The 23,904-nt window shown below is 29.0% G+C and overlaps 1 protein-coding gene across 1 annotated transcript; it reads right to left on the bottom strand.

Moving 5' to 3' along the window:
* Window positions 1-16,115: 16,115 nt before the first annotated feature.
* Window positions 16,116-17,132, bottom strand: LOC128668009 (ATP-dependent DNA helicase PIF1-like). The gene has a single exon (XM_053740156.1). The coding sequence runs from the start codon at window positions 17,130-17,132 to the stop codon at window positions 16,116-16,118; it is 1,017 nt and encodes a 338-aa protein (XP_053596131.1).
* Between the last annotated feature and the right edge of the window lie 6,772 nt (window positions 17,133-23,904).

Here is a 23,904-nt window from a genome sequence, read left to right as displayed (position 1 = left end):
AAATTAAAAAAAAAAAAATTGTAAGTGGACTTATAAACAATTTTTTGTATCATGATTAATTATATATGAAGGTTTCAAAAATGATCCGATTTCTACAAGTGTAAATCTATAAGAAAGGATAAATTTTTAATTATAAAAAAAACAATAAAATAATCAATAATTCGAGAATTAAAAAAATGCACTGGTAGACTTTTAAATTTTCTGTTTGTGAATTTTTTATTTTTGAATAATTATCATTATAACTTTTTTTTTTTTAATTATAAAAATTCATAAATATCGACAAACTTCAGACTAGTAGATTTTTGATGATTTTAGTATTCTATTTTCTTCAGAGTAGTATTTGATTATATATGAAAAATACATTTAATAATGACTACAGTTTATTTTAGGCTTCGAAACAGTTGATAAATTTTTTGTTGATGAAATTAATAACTTATTATTTTTTTAGATAAAGAGGACTTGGAGAAGGAAATAGTCACGACTGATGGAGAGATTAATGATCCTTCTAGAAAAGTTTTTTCTGCAAGTGTTTTGAGCAATCAAAAAAATTCTACAAAGAATAAGAAATTATTGAACAATTTGAAAGATTCTAATAAAAGAAAAGTTGATTTAAAAATTAGAAGCCATCAGCCAATTTTTGTAAATTCAGTAATTTCTCATCACCAACATTCATCAACTCCAACGGCATTAAGTCCCTTTCAAGCACCTTTCGTGACATGGTACACTAGGAATGCTGAACCAAGCACATCTTATGCGCATCAGGACTCATCAACGCTTGTTGATCACGCAAGTAAGATACAATTCACTCCAGTATTAGATGGTGCTTCGTCTTCAAGTCACAATGGTTCTAAGTTCCCATCAAATCTTCCATTTGATTTGAGTCAGAAACTACCATTACAAAAGGATAATTTTCCGAAAACATTTGCGCCAAACTCGAGTCCCAACAGGGTTGAGGTCGAATCCCCGTCGCGCCAGTTTCGTGTCAACAGTTCAGAAGAGCAAGAAAGTAATCCTAGTGATAACGATCAAGATGACGTCAACGACAATGTTGATGAGACTGAGTTTACTGGTGATGACGGTGGTATCCTTTCGAGGATGATGTTAGGGACAGGTAAATAAATAGTATATTAAAACGAATATTTTTTAACACTATTAGAATATTTGTTTAGCTTAAAAATATTTTTTAAAGTATTCAAAGTCTTAGTTTACTCGAAAATATATTCTAAAGACTATAATAGTTGATTTCTAAATAAGTTGAGTAACTCGTTTGATAACTAATTCTTTCTAAAATATGAAATTCTACACGAATTTTAATAACTTTATTTAAATGCTATGTTATTAAAACTGATGATCATATTTTTCACAATAACAGAAAGAGACATTTACTTTCAAGAACAATTATTAAAAGCGATGAAATCAAAATATGCTAGTCAACTAAAAGCTAAGGATGATGCAAATAAAATAAATTCGGTAAAGTTTTGAATTTAAATTAAAAGTTTTTACATAACACTTACCGTAGCAAATCAATTTTAATTTTCTTTTTTTTAGATTCCAGAGCAGTATTTTAAAGGAGGATCAAATGATAAAGTAACACTATAATTTTCGTATTTCATTTTGTTAATTACATTCTTAAAGTGATCATTATCAATTAAATAGGTTGAATTATCTCCGAATACTGGGATTTATCTATCTCGAGCACGTGCAGCAATAATTGAAACCAATGCCGTTGCCAAAAAAAATTGGAAACTGATGGTGAAAGATACATTGTTGGATATATGTTACGTCCCAGCCTGCTCATCAGATGTCTCTGACTATTTTTTAATACTAATTATTAAGAGACCGATCTGAGACCTAACTAATTAACTAAGATGTATATTGATAATTTAGCAAGTTGCATAATTAATAAGTTATTCTATATTATAGGATATAATATAATATAATAATATAGCATAACATAATAATATAAAATAATAGAACATAAAATAATATGATATTATTTAGAATATTTGAAACATATTGATAAAGTTATTTTTCTCTTAATATTTGTTATGTATAAATAAACGCTGACGCCTCGAGTAAATCCTCGAGACGTGCAGCTGCACAAACATCTATTTTCTTCTAAGATAACTTTTGTTCATAGATAACTGACTCATTTGTTAATAACAAAAACGGAGAAAGCGTGAGAACGGAGAATGGATCATTCGAGAATATTGCTTATCACGATCCACCCCTCTATATCGAACGATGCGCGGGCCTGATGCCCAAGCGCCTCGTATTGATAAGAGACTTACTCTAGTTTTTCTCGATCAAGAGAAGTCAGTCTGAAATATAGAATCATAGAGAGCAGTCAGGCTCAATATTAAATACTCAACTTCTTTCTCACCCTTTCGAAGTTATTGTTAGACGAACTTTAACAATTTATAAATTGATTCAATTGTATATTTCCACATTATTGAAATTATTGTTTTACAATTGAATAAATCGGATTGGGATATAAAATAATAACCAGTTTATTTCAATCACCGAATGGTGGCTGTTCAACCCCTACTAAATAATTATTTATAATTATATGTAAGTTCTCATTACGTCCAATTCAAATCGACCGCTCAACCACGTCAGCGCCAAAACATCAACCAGGACGTAACATATATATGGCTCAGGTGTTGCGAATTATACGGCGAAGGGCGTGCGAGGACATCATCCAGGCATAGACCCTAATGTGTTTAAGGGATTATTCGGTATATTATACAAATTTAACAATTTAATGTTTGTTATAAATTATTTTTCAAACTTACAGATTATTTTTTTGTTTTTAAGAATGGGTAAACCGTACTTTTAATAATACAATTACTGACAAAGAATTTACAAAAGTAGTTGGTAAAGTATCTGACAATAAAAGAAAATATAAAGCCAAAAAATTACTTAATAGTAAGAGTAAGCTGATAAAAGAAGTAGATAATTTAAGAAATAAACCTCACACTGTAACATCTGACAGTAATCAAGGTATCAATAATTTAAAATATTTTGTATTTTATTATTAAGTAGAGGAGAGGGAGACAGCTTTAAACACCATTAATTTAAAATTAAAAAAAAAAACATTTTTCCAATTTCAATTTCGCAATTAGAAACCAAGTTTTTCCCTAATTTTGAATTAACGATGTTCAAAGCTGTCTCCCTTTGCCCTATATTTACTATTAATTATGCAATTTTTCATTTCTTTTCAAGTCGAGTCTCAAAAAAAAAGCAACGACACTCTAGCTGGCTAAATCTAAAGTCGACTTGAAAGAATACCTTGGCAATGGCTCATTATACAAATGAGTTCAGGATATATTTTTGGAGGAAATTAAACGATCTAGGACAAAAGTCTCTGATCATTTTTTGATAAATCTATCTGTTCAAAAGTTATTTGGAGTTTAAAAGTAAATTTCAAGATCTTTTTATTTTTTTGGTGAAACTATCAAACATATCACACAATGTCAGAGGATTTTTTTCGTAAACAAATTTATTTCCTACAAATTATCTCTGGCAAAGTTTTTTACAAAGTCCGATTTTTTTTCTAGTTATCTTCATTTTAATGCCAAGTGTATAAGCTAGTGGCGCGTTGAAAAAAAAAATTGCCCGAAAATGACACACCTTAATGTATATATGCATATATTTGTACTTATTTATATTTATATTTTTTTTACTTATCTCATAGATAACTCTTATCAAAATTCCAGTAAGCGGAGGAAAAATGGGGGACAGCAGCGACGAAATTGGCGAGGAAAGACCAAAAATAGTAACCGTGGTGGAAGAGGCCGTAATTCTAATTCCCGTGAGGGTGGGGAAAATATATATATATATATATATATATATATATATATATATATATATAATAATCGTTGAGTCTAATATTATCCTTCAATTTTTTTTTTTTAATTTCTAGAACTACATGTAATGCTTAAAAAAACTTCGTTTCAAAAAGATTCCGACAACGATCGACCTGTAGAATTTTTAAACTTGAGACAGATTAGAACTTTGAGTGGAACTGTTTTTAAACTTCTGTAATTTTGATATTAAAAAAAAAACTTGAGACAGATTAGAACTTTGAGTGGAACTGTTTTTAAACTTTTGGAATTTTGATATTAAAAAAAAAATGTATCTAGGTCTTTATATGAGCGATTTTGGAGTAAAAAAATAACGTTTTTAAAACATATTTTTTTTACTACATTTTTACCCGAGTTTCGAAAAAGCTAGAAAACCTCTAAGTTAGAACTTTTTATGAACGCTTATTGATTCTTATGGGGCTATTGGTTTCTCATAGGAACTTTTTCGGAACAAGGGTAAAATGTAGTCAAAATGTGTTTTGAGAATTATATTCTAAAACTTTCTTTTTGACACAAAATTTGCTCATGTAAAGTCCTAGGTAAACTTTTTTTTACTATCGAAATTACGAAAATTCAAAAAAAAGTTCCGTTCGAAATTCTAATCTGTCTTAAGTTTAGAAGTTCTACACGTCGAACTTTTTTGGAATCTTTTTGAAACCAATTTTTTTTTTATTCGAACAGTTTAACAAATTTATTAATGTTATTACTTTTCATTTTAAAAATCGTTTAAAAATTTTTAATATATTATTTTGTATAAGAATATGAGTCCTATATTATAAAAAGAAGTAAAAAAGGGAAATAGTAAAACTTTTTAAATCCGAGATATGTAGAAATTACATTGTAGATTATAAAAAAAAAAAAAATAATGAGAAAAATAATTGATTAACAATTTCACTTAAGACTTACTATTTTTTTTCTTTTTTCCGTCTTATTATAAAATAGACATAATTATCTAAGAAAGGCATAGATATATCAAAATATTTAAATTTTCTGAATGGTTAAGGGCATTCACAGAGAGTGTCCCCCACGTTTTTCTTAAAAATATGCAACGACTTTCCACTGTCATAATTGTATGAAAATTTTATTAATTATTAAAGAAAAAATTAAAACCTTATTAAAAAGAGGAGAACGTAGTCGTAATTTTGTTGAGATATAGAATTTAAAAAAAATTACTAACAGTTGTTATCAATTATAAATTAAACGAAATTTTTTGAAAATTTGTTGAATAAATTTGAGCCTAAAAAACTTGAAAATTCGAGTTGTAAAATTAACATGAAGATTTTACTGAAATTTACTTAATAAATTTTGTTTAATTCTCAATTGATATCAACTGTAATTAATTTGCTTTTAAATCTATATTTTAGCGAAATTACGACTACGTTGTCTATTCTTTTAATAAATACTTTAATTTTTCTTTAATTGATCGATAAAATTTTGATACACTTACGGCAGTTGAAAGTCATTGAAAATTTTTAAAAAGGGGGGGAGGGTGGCACTGTCTATGAATGGCCTTAAATAAAAAAAAGTTTTCAGTTAAAAACACTAATTATCTATATGTATTGAAAATATTCTTATTTTTGTGAAAATGTAATTAAGAATACATTATACATATATTTTGAGTTGCATTAATAATAAATAATAATAAAAATATGGATACACTATAATCAAATCATTTAATACTTTTTACCTTTAATTTAATTTAATTAAATTAATGCTATTTTATACACATGTATCTATATAGATATATATATATATATATATATATATATATATATATATAAAATGTGTATATATATATATATATATATATATATATATAAAATGTGTGTATATATATATATATATATATATATATATATATACACATTTTATTATTTTTTTTAAACAATATTGCATCGTAAGTATCGAAATTTTAAAAACTATCATCATTCACATAAACTGATAGCTTCCATCGGCACAATATTAGTTCTTATACCTCTGTATTTTTCTTCCACTGGATGTTAGTAGTAAAATAAAAAATAATTTAAAAATTTGATTGTTACAATTTAAATTATTGTAATTTTTATTATGAGTGTCAATGTAGCAGACAAGAAAATTAAAAAAAAATATTCTGTATATTGTTTTATGATCCTTTCTTTTTTAATTGAAGAAATTATTATTTTATTAATTGTGTTTATTGTACATCAAAATGTAAAAAAAAATTTCTTTTTAAATATTTTTAGAAAAATTAATTGAATTGATAATTCCCTATCATTTAAAATTAAGGGAGTGATGTAAATCCCCACTTGTGCCAAGTCCCATCTGGTTGGCAGCACTGTCATATGATACTAAACTATAGATGTTGATAAAAGCATTTTTAATTTTTTTTCATGTGCGATGGTTATAGCTCTTTATTATCAACGAAAATTTTGAGACTTTAAGAATTATACTTAGAGCAAGGGAATGATTCAAAAAATAATAAGATACTTCCAATACTATATTGTAAACTGATTTATTTTATTGAGATTAATATATGGAATAAAAGAGTTAAATACATAAACTTCAATAATAAATCATTGATAAACTTAATTAAATACATTTACTCAATTAAATACATTTAAATTCGCTGTTTAGAAAATCTGATAGGATCTAGTAGATTCTCATGAATTCCTATAGAAATTTTATAAGAATGAATGAGTTTTATGAGAAGTGCTATAGTTGAGTATAGAACCTTATACATACAGCTATAAGAATTTATCGGATTTTTTAAGCAGGGTTAAAGTAATACAAAAAGTTATTAAGTGGGAATTTGCACAGCGCAAAGTCTCACTAATGATCTCCAAGTACGCAAAATTAAAATAACGATTTTTAAATTGCTTTTTTTCTACATAAGAATTTGATTAATGCTAGATCGTACTTAAAATGAACATCTTTAATTTTTTAATGGAATATTCTTATGTATAGTTTGTTTTCAAGTGATCAATGCTGCCAATATATTTTTTGTAAGTGGGAATTTGCACAAGTTGGTATTTGCATCACTACCGTTGGTACTAATGAAAATAATAAGACACCCGATATAACGATCCAGTTCTTTTCTTCAATCGTCGTATTAAAAAAAAAGTTTTTAAAAACTTTATAAACTAATAATTCTTTTCACCTTCATTGTGATTCGGGTTATCTATTAAATATTGAAGAATTAATAATAAATCAAAGGATTGAGGTACTTTTGAAATTTATTTATTTGCTTAGTAGCACTTATACATAATAAGGTTAGTTGAAATTGTTAATGAATTTTTTTGTTTATTTTTTTTTCATTGGTGGCCAACGATAAAAAAAATTAATTAATTTAAAATTATTATTTATACTATTTCTTTTTTTTTCATGGTTTGCTAAATGTTTTGGCTTGAATAAGATATTTTGTTTTTTAAATGTTATATTTATGTTGTCACTATATAAGAAATGAGAAATTATATTTGTGCAATTTATATATGTATATTAGGGTTCCGTCATTTTGATCGTTTTGGGATTTCATCCATCTCATCCATCATATATATATATATATGTATATATATATATATATATATATATATTAGGGTGCTTTTTTTTTGCGACTATTTTTTTTTTCGTTCCCATCCCGAAATTTTGTTAGAAATACCCCCGAAAAAATTCCCTGAGAGTTTGAGTCCTTAATATTAATATTAAGTACTCGACCACAGCGTGTGAAGATTTCCCATTTAAAATACACGTAAACTTAGGGTTTTATTTTTTAAACTTCTATAACTCCGCGGCATTTTATGATATCATCTGGCCTAAAGTCGGGATTTTCTCAGAATTAACTGCTCTACAAAAGTCCCTATTGTTGCGAAGTCGTAACTCATACGGGTGGGGTAGTACGGACCGCTAAACTGAATTTTTTCATAGGATTCTTGTTTTTTCTCTCAACAACAAGACCTACAGAAAAAATGTAAATGACAATTTTATAGGAAATTTTATTCTCTACAAAAAAGGTCCTAAGCATCGAATCACTCAGATGGATATTTTCTGAGATATTAGTCAAATAAATAATCAATATTTTCTAAGATTTGATTTGACATTTTATGGGAATTCAATGCTACGTAAAATTCAATAATTAATATCTCAGAAAATATCAATCTTGATGATTTGGTGCTGAGGATCTTTTTTGTAGGAAATTAAATTTCCTATAAAATTGTCATTTACATTTTTTCTGTAGATCTTGTTGTTTATGAGATATTGGGAGAAAAATTAAGAATTCTATGAAAAAATTCGGTTTAGCGGTCCATACTACCCCACCCGTGTGAGTTATGACTTCACGACCATGGGGACTTTTGTAGAGCAGTTAATTCTGAGAAAATCCCGACTTTGGGCGAGATGATATCATAAAATGCCGCGGAGTTATAGAAGTTTAAAAAATAAAAACTTAAGTTTACGTGTATTTTAAATGGGAAATCTTCACACGCTGTGGTCGAGTACTTAATATTAATATTAAGGACTCAAACTCTCAGGGAATTTTTTTGGGAGTATTTCCAACAAAATTTCGGGATGGGAACGAAAAAAAAAATAGTCGCAAAAAAAAAGCACCCTAATATATATGTTCATTAGGATGAATAGAAATACACCATAGTTAAAATTAGAGGTCTTAATATTAATATAAATATCAAGAGATTCTGATAGCACTTTTCTATTTTCTATAAGAATAACATAGAAAAATTCTTTTTTGCCTCTTCTGATTTTTATTTATAACTAGCTAACGATACGTCGTAGGAAAAATCTGCAGTCATATTTTTGTAGGGAATTGAATATTGTTCTACAAAAAAAGTCTTATCATTTTTTTGATAAATCCATATTTGTTCAAAAGTTATGTGAGCCTGAAGTAAAATTTATAGTAAATTTTCAGATCTTTTTACTTTTCCAGCGAAACTATCAGACTTATCACAAAATGTCATAGGATCTTTTTTATAGATAATTTAATGTCTCAGAAATTATCTCTTACAAAGTTTTTCAAAATTCCACATTGATTTCTAGTTATTATTATTATTTTTTTTTTTTCATTTTAATGTCAATCTCTTGAAACCGATCAGAACACAATTTTGTTCAAGACCTTGACATTAAAATGAAAAAATAACTATAAAACAATGGGTAATTTTAAAAAACTTTATAAAAGACAATTCTTGAGAAATAAAATTATCTATAAAAAAGATCCTATGACATTTTGTGATGTCTGATAGTTTCGCGGGAAAAGTGAAAAGATCACAAAATTTACTATAAATTTGAGTTCAAACTCAAATAACTTTTGAACATATGGATTTATTAAAAAATTATCAGAGACGTTTTTTTTTGTAGAACATTCAATTCCCTACAAAATTATATCTAAGAACAATTTTTTTTTTCTTTTTTTTTTCGTAATTCGCAAAAATCTTCAAGTCTACACGCAGAAAAGGTTTTAGTAAAAACCATCCACAAAGTTTAATACTGTCAGGATATGTGGTAAATATCTAAATTTTTCCTATGCATATTGTAAAATATGCTACTCGATAGTATGTAAATGAAGTGCAATTTCTACAAACAGCATAGTCAAAATTTAGTTACTGGCTAAATGTCGTTATAGTATCAAATTGGATGTATAATTTTTTCTCAAAAATTAACTTCGTGTACTGGATTAAATGCTCTGAAATTTTCAGGATAGTTGAGAGCTCAAACTCAAATCCGCGTAAAAATTATTGCATGACTCTCAATGCGAAGCATAACAAAAAGTGTGTTTTGCGATCAAAAAATTTAGTTTGCTTCTTTTGCGCTTCTGTTTTTACTTTTTTACTCTTGTTAGTCGATGGATCTTAACCAAGTTATACATCAACGGATAGAGAATTTAAAAGGATTAATTTTATTACTTATAAAGACCAATTCGATGTAATATAAGTAAAAAAACATCAAAACTGTAATAAAAAATTTCCCGTCAAGCAGTAGAAAAAGTGTCTGTAAACCGTAAGCACAAAAACTCGAGAAAATAGCCAGTATTTCGATCACTTGTTTTTTAAAAAGATTATTTTAAGTCCGAAGAAGAAGTGTGTCATAAATAGCGATTAACTTCGGCCCCGCTTAATTATAATTGATAAAAAGAACTTAACTAATTTTGTATATCTATATATATGTTTAAAAAATTAAGCTCTCCATTGAATAAAAATTAAATTTTTTAAAGTTGATCAGAATTTTCTCGATTTAAATCGATTAATTTGAAAAGTTGCGAATTATTCAAACACTTTCAGATAATTCTAAATTGACGAATAATTCAGAAATTTTGAATTGTTCGAAAAGTTACGAATTATTTGAAGAGGTATGCATTATTCGAACATTTGATTTATTCGATTCGAATAGTTACATTAGATTCGATTCGACTGGAACCCGATTCGCCCACTTCTATTAATTACATTCTCTGTTTAATTGGGTTGACCAGGCGAATAAAAAATTTATATTTTTGTTCACTATTATACAAATTATATTCAAAATATTTTACAAAATTCAATGTATCGATTTTTCTATTTTAATAGAGATTAATTTGTTGAATTTTATTTAGTTATCTTTATTTTATTTAATCATTACTTTCTTGTTTTGATAAATGATTTATTATTTAGGAATTTTTTGAGTAAATTACTGGTTTTGGTTAAACGGTCTGGAAAGTATTTCATCTTTTTCTATATTTTTTCATCATTTTTTCATTTAAATATTACTTTCTTGTTTTGATAAATGATTTACTATTTAGGAATTTTCTGAGTAAGTCATTGCGGTTCTCGTTAAATGGTCTGGAAAGTATTTCATCTTTTTCTATAATTTTCATTATTTTGTAATTTTCTTCTTGAATTTTATACTTACTCAATTATTTATTTTTTAATCCAAAAAAAAAATTAAAAACATTTTAATAATTAAAAAATTTCTACATTTTATAAAATTGATTTGATTTTCATTTATATTTAGTGATTTATTTCATTTTGTATTTTGTTGTTTTAATATTTATGCTTCGATATTTTATGATGATATATATTTATATATTTCATAATATATAGGTGCCAATATTACAAAAGTCATCATATAATTGTGAGTTTGTTAAATCCTACCAAAAACAGATTCTCAGTATAAAATCGCGCCAAGTACACGTTTAAAATTTTTGACAATTAAAAAAAGATTTTTTTTACAAAAAAAAAAATGAATCAAATCGAAAAAATACCAAGTACCTAAGACAATTCGAAATCATGGACTGCAATTTTATAAAATTGAAAGAAAAATTAAAAAAAAAAATTTCAATGTACTTGGTGTGCGTTACTAAATTTATTGAAGTAAAATTAATTTCTAGAATTGATTTCGCATATCAATTATTTTCTAATAAAATTGAATGATATTCTTTTTCTTTCCAGTTTATAGGCACACCAAGTACATTGAATTTTTTTTTTAATTTTTCTTTCAATTCTATAAAATTGTAGTCTATGATTTTGAATTGTCTTAGGTACTTGGTATTTTTTCGATTTGATTCATTTTTTTTGTAAAAAAAAATCTTTTTTTAATTGTCAAAAATTTTAAACGTGTACTTGGAGCGATTTTATACAGAGAATCTGTTTTTGGTAGGATTTGTCTTTTTTTTGTCGGGTTGATTGTGAATGATTTTAATAATATACACTATTAGAAATCGACTTATAGTTCAAGACACGTGAGCCTATATTGTTTATAGTATTATTTTGTAGAATCAATGAAAAAATGTTTGGTAACAATTGTAGTAGTTTTATACTGCTAAATATTATAGCCTGATTGGTCAATTTTTATAAGGACAAAGAGCTGCAGTTGCTTAACGACACTTTCCTTTAAAGTTAATGTCAAATGGATACGTTAAGAGGTAACAGTAACCGATATTCAATTCAACTTAATTTACGGACAAACTCTAGAAACCTAAAATAGAAAGTCTTTAGCGTTTTTTAAAACCTTAACAGAGGGCTAGAAATTTCGTATTTTCAAAAATTCTAATTCAAAAATAAAAATTCCAAGAAAAGTTGTTTTAAAATTCCCATTTACTCAACGAGTACAACAAAGATAGTCCTGTTTATTTTTCTGAGTGTAAGAAAGAGGTCCGGTAACGTATCCCCTTAACGTCGGACTTTTCTGTTAGTAATTTAAAACATCAAATGACTTAGTAGTTTTACCTCTCAGCATGTTGTAGCTATTACAACTAGCATATGGTGCTAACTACTTATCCTCCCTTCCCTGTAACCTAATGGAATGCTTTTTTAAGTGTGATGGTAGACCAGTTGGTGCGGACCAAGTTTTTGACTTATTCTCATTTTGTTTTCTTATATCTACTACTATACTAACCTATTGTACTTTAAATTACTACTATTTTCTTATTACTATGACTTAATTACTAGAATAATTATTACTACTTATTACTACTTATGATTTATAACTAGTATTATTATTATTATTATTACTTATGACTAAACCTAAACTATGGTGTTTATTCTACTTACTACTCGTACTTAAAAACTATTTTTTTCATTAACTATGACTAGGTAACTACGTTACTTAATTACTACATGTTTATTGTGATCTACTTATAAATATTGGTATCATAACTATTACTTAATTACTATTATTTCTATTAACTACTACTGTGTTTTCTTTTTAATATACTAAAACTATTACTATAACTATGTTGATTTATTTACTATGGCTGTGTTATATTATTACTAAGATTTTGTATGATATTACATTGGTACGAGTGTATAGAATGATAATATGAATGCACGCCGAGTGAAAATCATTCTAAGTCCCGAGCCGGTAAAATTAAAGGAGAAGAAAAAAAGGTGAAAAATGATTCCATATGAATTTCTCAAAAGATTTAAGAGATTGAAAGAAATATAAAATAAGACAAAATATGAAAAAAATAATGTGAGAGAGTTTAATTTAACTTAGTATTTTAATCGCGTATTCTTTCATTCTCTCTCCTTTCGCTCACGAGTGTGTGAGCCGTACGGCTAAGCTTCTCCGTATTTAGATGTTTACTCAAAGTCTTAAACACATTCTTTTCCTTTCCGAATCATTCTTTATATCTCGTTAAATTATATTTTTCAATTCTCACTGATATTAAAGCACAAAACTTAGAAAAAATTCAATCTCTCGAATAATATTTCATCGTTTTTCTGCTTCCTTTGATTTTTGTCGGTTGGACTTAGAATAATTTCTCGATCGCTACGCTTCAGAAAGAAACGCTAGAGGGCGATGAAATTTATCCTTTTCCGTATGTGTGACGGATGAATCAGGTAATAAAAGCGCTCGGTAAAGCCCGTATTGGCAACTTAGTCTCCCGAGACGTTTTCTGGAGGAAGACCATTCCCTGGACGACATCTGGAACTTCGACTACCCCGAGTCCGACCGGACCAAGGTAAGCGAAATTTGATTCTCGGGGAGATTTAAGGGTCCCCACTCTGAGGCCTTCTGTCAAGGGGTGGTAGGTAAAACTAGCCGATTAGGTAGGGGTTAGACTGAGACCATCCGCTTACCCTCAGGGAAGGGGAACTCGTGCAGGGCCGACGGGGAAGTCGACCAGACACCCCTGAAGCAACCGGGAGGGGGTAGACCCGCGTTACTAGTCCGCGTAATTTTGGTGTGTGTGTGTGGGAATTGACTGCGTAACCGTGTGTACGTATTTAAAAATCATAATAAACCGTGATGAAAACCTTGCTTAAATAATTCCCCCGCGGTTTTGGAAATACCGAAATAATACCGGAATTGTACGGTATAAATATTGCATAAATATGGTATTACTCGAGTTATTTTGGCCAGTTTTTTTGCCGCATTATTACCAAAAAGTTACGAAATAAATTCAGAATATTTACGGCAATAAATCAGAAAAAATACGGTATTTTCACAGCATTAAAACCGTAATTGTGCAGCATATTTATAGTATATTTTCGGCATTTTTGCAGCACCTAACCATTCTACCCAGAAAAAAATTATATATAATTGTATAAAATTTTATGTAGTTATATCTAATTTTTTATAATTATATATAACCTTATAAAGTTATATGCAATAACTGTCATGAAAAAAAAAAAAAAAAAAAAAACCCGTCTACTCGTGGACTCGATCCCGAGACCTAATTATTCAAAGTCTGATCTGGTAGCCATTATGCCAAATCACTTACTTGAAAGATGTTACTAATTGTATTCAGATGAATACAAACAAACTTTAGAAAATTGAAAACATCAATTTTCATAGATAGTTATTTTCACTTACATTTTTTTGTTCGAGTAAGAATTGTGTGAATCAATAAAATAAAATAAAAAATATTACATTTTGCACATTTTCGATGATGTTAAATGCAGAAGCAAACAAAAAATAAAACCATATTTTTTACAATTTTCTATTTCATCAGCTTAAATCTGGCAAAATTGCAAGATACTGACAGTATTATTATCACAAAAACAACGATTTCATTATTGTAACATTATCGTATAATAGTTTTTATACAGCATTTTATTGGTAAAAGTTCGGCATTTTTACAGTTTTTTTACAGCATTTTTTTGGTAAATGTTCGGTATTGTTATAGTTTTTTCGCAGCATTTTTTAAGTAAAAGTTCAGCATTTTTATAGTAATATTACTGTAGTAATCTGGTAACTCTACAGCATAAGTACAGAAAGTGTATGGCATAACTACAGGGAAAAAACTGGCCAATATAACCATATTAATACCAAATTATTACGGTAAATTTACGGCAGGTGCATAAATGCCGAAAATATACGGCATTCTCAAAACCGCGAGGGTTGGTAGTAGGACAAGGGCTCGAAGCCTATGTAAAGGTGTTGATTTGAATAAAATTTAAAGTATTATATTTAACAATGTTTGTCTTTTGGAAACCCCCTTTGTTTTTAACCCCGGACTCCGGCGAGCTAAACCGAGCAAAAAGGGGTAGTTTTGTATATTTTCTAATTTTGCTTTCTGGGATATTTTATGTTAACTTAAAATAATATTGGCTAATTATTAAATTCCTTGCATTCAGATATTGTTTATCTATTTACTGGTTTATCTTTTCTGGTTCTGGATGGTTCATGTTTCAACTTATCAAGTAATTATAACTTTTAATTAGCAACTGAAATTAACCCCAGTTTTATCCGTTACATCAGAATAATCTCAATGGATAATATAGATATATATATAATCGTAATGAAAATAACGATAAACAATATTTTATGAACATGAAGTACTTATTTATTCATGAACAGTAATCAAAATAATAAAATAAAATAAAATAATCTAATCACATAATTTATATACATATGAGAACGAAGAGTACGTATTAATATCTTTCAAACTAAAATCCTAATATTCGTCATACGTAGGTGATTGGGCTCACTTTTCCATCGTTATACTGAAATTTAAAATGAAAACACAAGAACTCGGATTCCAACCATTATTATTATTTTGTAACCAAGCATCTATCTAGTGGCTGAGTTACTTGATTATTGTTTTAACTTTTTTTGTAGGAATAATATGTAAGCATTTTTAGAATTAGTGGGCCATCGAACTGATTGCACAATCGTATCATCGATTTTGAACCATTTTGAAGTATCCTTAATCATAGCAACATAATGAGTGCAATTATTATTTTCTTCAGAGTAAAATATTGCACTTACGACATTATATGTCTTATTACACAAAGACATTTTGGCCTGTGGTACTGACTTTATACATCCTTTCTTCTGAACCAGAGTGTTACTTTTTACTAATGATAAATCTAACTTCACTACTACTATCGATTGCAAGGTATGTAATAAAATTTGTGTGTGTGTTTCTTCAATCTTTTTGCAATTGTTACAAATTTTCAAAGTATCAAACCACTGACCGAAGGATAAACTGAATAATTCTGGTAAATTGTATATTTTTTTTTCATTGGTTATCGAAATACACATAATATCTTCTAGTGTTTTGTTTGAAATAGTGTAATTACATTTTTTACATCGATCCATACATACTTGCTCAAATCGTACCAAATTTCTAATATCATGATGATCATTACATATCGTAGAGAATATTGCTACAGGGTCTGCCTCTGTATTAAGACACATCTGTTTGGACATTTTTATGTCACTAGATTTTAAAACATTTTCGTGACTATTGTATACATTAAATAAATTATTTAAGTTTTCGTTGTTGAACTGATTTTTTGGATCATGATTCAATGCCGTTCTGAGTATTGTATTATTAAAGATACACTATATGACTGAATTTAAACCACTAGAAATGCAATCAGAATTTTCGATCCCTCGTAATACCAATAACTTTTCACATGATTTTTTTAAAGTTTTTGTTATAATTTCAACAGAATTTTCATCAACGGCCCAAATTAAATCCCAAACTTTATGCCAGCGAATACTAGAAACTGGAATGGGAGGAAGGTCAGACCTATAAATTTTTCTTAAGCGATTGAATTCTTCGATTGCTAAAAGATTAGCTTTAACTGAATGAGGATCGAAATTAATTAAATAGTAATCCTTCAAGTTCTGTAACCCGAGAAAGAGCAACATATATTTGACCAACATTAAAAATACTATTGCCTGCTTCAATAATAGAATTTTGAGGCTTAAACCTTGACTCTTATGAATTGTAACTGCAAAACTTAAACACAATGGAAACTGTTCTCTTATGACAAAAGCTCTTTCCAGTAATTGAAATTTAACTTTTGCCCTCTCAATAGTGTTTACTTTACCTGAACCGAAATCTACATTAACACCTTGTATCTTACTGCCATCTATGGATTTTGAGATTGATATAACTGTACCAACGGCACCATTAACTAGACCAAGCGTAACATCAATATTTTGACGAAGCATGACTTTTGCACCAATTTTTATTACAATTATTCCAGCAAGTCCAGCTGATCGACTAGCATCTTCTTCTATTTTAATCAAAGTGTCACATGCTTTCTTTTTTAATGATTTAGGACAATCGATATAATCATGAGCCTTAAATATAATTTCTTCAGAAAAAATTTTATTCGTCATTACCGAATTTATTATATCACACTGTTTACAAGTGGGTACCAAACAAACTGTATCTAACGGTAATTTTTCAATATAATTACATACTTCTTGCAATCTATCATGGTATGACAATGAAGAATCAATTGTAATTTTTCTTTGTTCTAATAATTTAATATCGTCAACTGTCATTGAGCCAACTCTCACTCTAGAGAGTAATTCACCGTAAATTTTATCAGTTTTTTGTCGCATATTAATGGTTAGTTCTTCATAGCTAAATAATTCACTCCATAAATTCACAGATGTTAACGACCCAATATACTTTTGCGCATCTGCTGACGATAGTGTCATATAACTTGGGTCTTCATGTACAGGAGGAAGTTGGAGTAAGTCTCCGAAAACAACCACGTGTCTTCCTCCAAACCAGTCATCAACATTGGAAGTTTCTATTAGTCTCAAATTTATGTATATTAAAGTTATATTAGAAATCATTGATATTTCATCAATGATAAATAATGTAACGTCTTTTAATCGATCGCGTAATACTTTTAATGCATTGTCTTATGACAGAGAAACTAATCTTGCCAAGTCTGGTCGCACCTAGTATTATAGTCGAATAATAGGGCGCCACTGGAAGATGGACTCGGCCTTCCAGAACCGGGTGTTGTATGATTTTATTTTTATTAAATTAAATTAATTTATTACTCAGGGTCGTTTGTAATATTTTGTGAGTGAGAAGAGGAATCGTAGAGTAGGCTGAAATAATGTTACTCCAAATTTTTAATTAATTTAAGCACCTTGCTTTAATTTATTAATCTTAGGACAATAATTAATTCTTATGACAACCTAAGATACTTATGACAAACTAATAATTTCCTTATGACAAACTAATATTTCCTTATGACAAACTAATATTTCCTTATGACAAACTAATATTTCCTTATGACAAACTAATATTTTCTCGTCCCCTGGACGGTAACTTATGACAAACTAAATTTCTCTCGTCCCCTGGACGGTTTTCCACACCCACACACCCACTTAATTTATACCTCGTCCCCTGGACGGTAAACCTTAATATTGTCCCCTGGACATTAACCTTAATATTAATTTAAAAATCATCCCCTGGATGTATAATTAATTAAAATAACTTAACATGTCCACCGGACCTAAATCACAGACACAGTTTTCTTTCCTAAAAATTACTGACTCGACTTTGAACTCTACTTTTATTTTATTTAATTCGTACTCAATGACATCACTTTCTTTTACTCAATTATTAAACTTGATATTTTATATAAAATTGCACTAATAAAATTTCCAGTATAAACATTTCACAACTACTTAATTCTCACTGATTCGTTTAATTCATTTATTAATTTTCACTGTCTTATTTAATTCAATTATATTTATTAATTGATTAATTTTGGTTTTAATTTAATTATTAATTAATTAATTTTCACTGACAAATTTCCCTTAACATTTGCTTCCAATATCTATATATTTAATTTACTCGAAATTTTCTAATAATTATTCTTACTCAACTTAATTTACTGAGAAAATAATCCATTCTTAAGTTTTACTCGACACAATTTTATCGTAATTTTTCTAGCGTCTTATTTTTGATTTTAGAATTTTAATTAGAATTATTTTGACATTATTTTATAATTATTTTATGACTAATTTTACGACTAGAATTACGTTAAAATTGACTCGAACATTCGGCCGGTAAATTGACGTCGCAAGGCCTTAATTTACGATTTTACAACGCGGGAAAACTTTTGTCTAGAGCGGCCGACAGGCCTGAATACTTTTATTAAAATTATTGAATTTATTTATTGAATAATTTATACAGAAAAATTTATTTTATTCCAGCCAAGAGGCCTCGAATGAAATAAATTTCGAGTTACAACAGAACGACGAGTACACGGCAAAGATTTTACGTAAATTTCGGGACTCCGAGACGCGTGATTACACTAGCCGACGGGCCTTGAAATATCAATCTAATATCGCGAAACCAGCAGAAAGATATTAAGTAAATTAATTATAATTAATTCGGCCCTCAATTATTTAAGTTAGAGGCCTTAATTAATTATAATTTTTACCTCGAGGAAACTCCAACAGTCACGATGAGAAGGTATCAAGTGGTCTCGTCGCCTCCTCTAAGTTTCTCTCCGCTGGTCTGCACTCTCTCTCTCTCGTCACCCAGGAATTTCAATTGGTAATCTGTCAAGGAACAGTACGCATTAATATTTTGTTAAGTTATCGATTATTATAATTATCGGCCTAAAGGCCTAATAATTAATTAAACAGTTAAATATAAATTAATTATCGCCTTGTTCCACGTGAAGCGTGAACGGACGTATATATTTACCTTGATGATGCTAAGTTTGCGTCCGTTGGTTCTCGTCGTCTGGACAACTCTTAACTTCTTTTTGTTCCGCAGTCCATTATATCTTTTCACTCCCGTCCACTTCTCCGGAAACCTATTCCCACTTTCTTAAACTAAAGGAAATGACGAACGGACGGGCCTTAGTGATCTATGCGACACCCAGTGACTAGTCGCAACACTACTCGTAACTTACGAGGTCATCGGCCGGTTATGGCGGGAACGAAATTCAAATTCAAATTTATTTATTTATTTATGTTCATTAAAATTACCCTGTCACAGTCTGATAGTTGTTTATAAGACGGTGTAAAACCGTGTTCAACTGGTAATTGAAATACTCGATGTACAGTAAGGCCATTGATATTAAAAGCTGCAATACCGGTTGGAGCAGTAACAATAACATCTTGATTCATTTCTTCTTTCATCCCACGTTTAATTACATTTATCAGAAAACTTTTTCCGGTACCTCTGTTACGTCCCAGCCTGTTCATCAGATGTCTCTGACTATTTTTAAATACTAATTATTAAGAGACCGATCTGGGACCTAACTAATTAACTAAGATGTATATTGATAATTTAGCAAGTTGCATAATTAATAAGTTACTCTATATTATAGGATATAATATAATATAATAATATAGCATAACATAATAATATAAAATAATAGAACATAAAATAATATGATATTATTTAGAATATTTGAAACATATTGATAAAGTTATTTTTTTCTTAATATTTGTTATGTATAAATAAACGCTGACGCCTCGAGTAAATCCTCGAGACGTGCAGCTGCACAAACATCTATTTTGTTCTAAGATAACTTTTGTTCATAGATAAGTGACTCATTTGTTAATAACAAAAACGGAGAAAGCGTGAGAACGGAGAATGGATCATTCGAGAATATTGCTTATCACGATCCACCCCTCTATATCGAACGATGCGCGGGCCTGATGCCCAAGCGCCTCGTATTGATAAGAGACTTACTCTAGTTTTTCTCGATCAAGAGAAGTCAGTCTGAAATATAGAATCATAGAGAGCAGTCAGGCTCAATACTAAATACTAAACTTCTTTCTCACCCTTTCGAAGTTATTGTTAGACGAACTTTAACAATTTATAAATTGATTCAATTGTATATTTTCACATTATTGAAATTATTCTTTTACAATTGAATAAATCGGATTGAGATATAAAATAATAACCAGTTTATTTCAACCACCGAATGGTGGCTGTTCAACCCCTACTAAATAATTATTTATAATTATATGTAAGTTCTCATTACGTCCGATTCAAATCGACCGCTCAACCACGCCAGCGCCAAAACATCAACCAGGACGTAACAACTTATTATATAATTAAAATTGGTGGCAGCGACGGATTCGAACAGCCCCCGAATACACTGGTAAAATCTCAAAAATCCGAAATTTTTTTTTTTACAAAAATTAACATCAAGTTCTCAAAGTGAAATTGAGCAACACAAAAAAAAAATATTACAAATTTTTTTTTGTCGACATCGGAAATTTTTTTTTTCCTAAATAACAAAAAAAAAAAAAAAGAAGTAAAATTGTGAAACAGAAGTGAAAAGTTAAGTGAGAATTGAAGTGAGTGAAATAAATAATAATAAAAATCTAAATAATTGAAATTAAAAAAAATTCAAAAATAATTAAGATAAAATAACAAAATTTTTTTTTCTCGTCGAACATTTAAATTGAAAATTGAATTTTTATTATTCAAGATCTGAAATTAAATTTTTTTTTCTGCTCTCAAATAAATTAATAAACAAAAAAAAAGTATATAAATTTATAAAAATCATATACATCAAGAAAAAAAATAAAATTTTGTGAATTAACAATAAAATTCATAATAAAATTCAAGTGAGTGAAGTTAATGAAGAATTAAAATTTAAAATAAAATAAAACTACCAAAATCATTCACGACGCCCGACGGACGCAGTTCAATATCAACTACAGCTGAGAAATCTACAGTCATCACACATTCTGCTCAACGTGTTTCCATCAACCTTCCGACGGCAACGAAGATCTCTATATCGACTACAATTACCGATTCATCTGAAATTCAAACCTGTAAACAACTAAGTAGTAAGTCAATTATATTGTTAAAAGTTTTTTTTTTCTGTCTTTCGAAATATCTATATAAACAATAATGAGTCTTGAACAAATGGAAGTTTCCCTTACGGAAACCCAAAATGAAGTACTAGCGTTAAAAGCTCAAATCGAACAATTACTAGCAGAAAAACTTGAAATGAAAAATAAATTTGAAGAAAATTGTCAAGCAGCTATTTCTCAACAATTAAAAACACATTTCGAAAGAAATCCACTCGTGGGTACTTCACATCAATTACCTCCCAATCTTAATTTAACGAACTTAATTTAAGTTCAAATAACAAATTCGATTACAAAGAATTTTTTAAAACTATACCAGACTTTGACGGTATAAGTTATCCAGTAGAATCATTCATACAGGCATGCAAAGACGCGAAAGAATATCTAAGAGAAATAAACGAGGACGCGCTCGTTAGAATATTAAAATCCAAATGTAAAGGCGAACCTTTAATTAGAGTAAGCGGGTCAAACGTAAAAACAATAGACGAATTTATTGCATTTTTAAATTTAAATTTTAGATTAAGCAAACAAGTTTCAGTTTGGTTAAAAGAATTTAATGACTTGGAGCAAAAATCGAGTGAACGCGTAATGAACTTTTACCATAGAGTGAATAAACATTTACAGGACACTTGCTCAGAAATCGCGGATACAGGCGGTAATAGTAAAGATGAAAAAATAGTTTTGGCTAAAGAAACCGCGGTACAAGCATTTATTTCGGGTTTAGAACCAAGACTTGCTTTATTTTTACACAATGACGAATTCGCGGATCTTGCTACAGCCGCTACTGCAGCAATTAAAGCGGAACAAAAATTACAGCAAATGAAAAATATAAATAAACTTTTCAAGCCATTCGATAATAATTCAAATAAAAATTGTTTCGCAATCCAAGACCCAAACCCACACAACACAATTAACCAAAATAATCACCACATTCGAAATTTGAATCCTTATCAGCAATTTAATAAAATTTATAACAGAAACAGTCGTGAAAAATCGGAACAGGTTAATAATCAAAATCGAAACAACCCAAATAAATTTTGTAATTTTTGCAAAAGAAACAATCATAATATTGAGGAATGTAGAATTTTAATTCAAAGAAAAAATATTGAATCTAATCAAATTATAAACAAAAATATTCTTCAATGTGATTATTGTAAAATGAACGGTCATTCAGTAAACAATTGTCGTAAAAAAATTTATAATGAAGGAAAACGCGACGGTTTAAATGCAAAACCGAGTACAGGTACGGGAAACGACCAAGCGTTCCCTCGAGTCGGCACTCCGATGGGAAACGTAGCAATTCAGCGCCAAAATTTAAACAAAAATTAAGAATACCGACAAAAACTTATTCCGTGGGTGCCATGTCAATTGATTATAAACCTACGTCAATTATGTTCAGATCCAAAGATATAATATCTAGCTATGGGAAAATTTTAGTAGACACCGGATGTAATTTAAATTTAATAAAATATGGGGAAGTAAAATATAAAAAATTAATCGACGAATCATATTGTTACAAATTAAACGGTGTCTCCGAAGCTATCACTTTGGGTAGAATAAAAATACAAATTTTTAATAAGGACACTTATTTTCATATAATACCGGACGAATTTCCTTTAGATTATACGGGCATACTTGGCATGGAATTTTTACGAGAACACGGCGGAATAATAAATTTAGTAGACAATACGGTAACATTTCAACATTTAAATAATCTACAAATATCATTAACAGAAGGAGAATATTTCGTTTTAAAAGCTCGAACGAAGACGGCAATGTTTGTTCGAGTAGATAGTAAACTTAAAGAGGGTTATACACCTCGTATCGAATTTGAAAACGGTATTTACGCGGGCGAAGCTTTAGTGAGTAATAATAACGGAATCGCTTATTTGTACGCAATAAATACTCTTGACAAAGATGTAAAAGTAAAAGTACCCGTAATTCCTCTGTACCCATTCGGGACAAGCGAAGACGAGGATACTACTTTGACGCATGACGACACAGACAATTACGATAAAAGTACCACGGCCGGGGAAAATCGTGTCAACGAAGTGTTAAAACTCTTGCGTTTAAAACATCTGAATGAGGAAGAGCGTAAAGCAATAGTTTCTCTAGTAGAGAAATACGCTGACCTATTCCACATTCCAGGAGAACCACTGCGCGCTACAGACACTGCGGCTCATACTATACCCACTATCGATGACGTTCCCGTAAATACTCGACAATACAGACACCCTCCAGCACAGAAAGACGAAATAGAAAAACAGATAACAGAACTAATGTTAATGGATATTATTGAACCTTCGACCTCACCATATAATTCCCCTTTATGGATCGTACCCAAAAAGGCTGATTCTAAAGGCAATAAAAGATGGCGTTTAGTTATAGATTATCGTAAATTAAATGATAAGACTGTTAAAGATGCATATCCACTACCGTTGATAAATGATATTCTTGATCAATTAGGTGGTGCGATTTATTTTCCAGTATTTGATTTAAAATCGGGTTTTCATCAATT

The sequence above is a fragment of the Microplitis demolitor genome, chromosome 6, assembly GCF_026212275.2.
Source record: "Microplitis demolitor isolate Queensland-Clemson2020A chromosome 6, iyMicDemo2.1a, whole genome shotgun sequence".
Lineage (NCBI taxonomy): Eukaryota > Metazoa > Arthropoda > Insecta > Hymenoptera > Braconidae > Microplitis > Microplitis demolitor.
Note: the sequence above shows the minus strand (reverse complement) of the source record. Positions and strands in the feature narration are given on the sequence as shown.

Coding starts and splice junctions, on each gene's coding strand:
- LOC128668009 (XM_053740156.1), bottom strand. CDS start 17,132: ATGCGACAAAAAACTGATAAAATTTACGGTGAATTACTCTCTAGAGTG.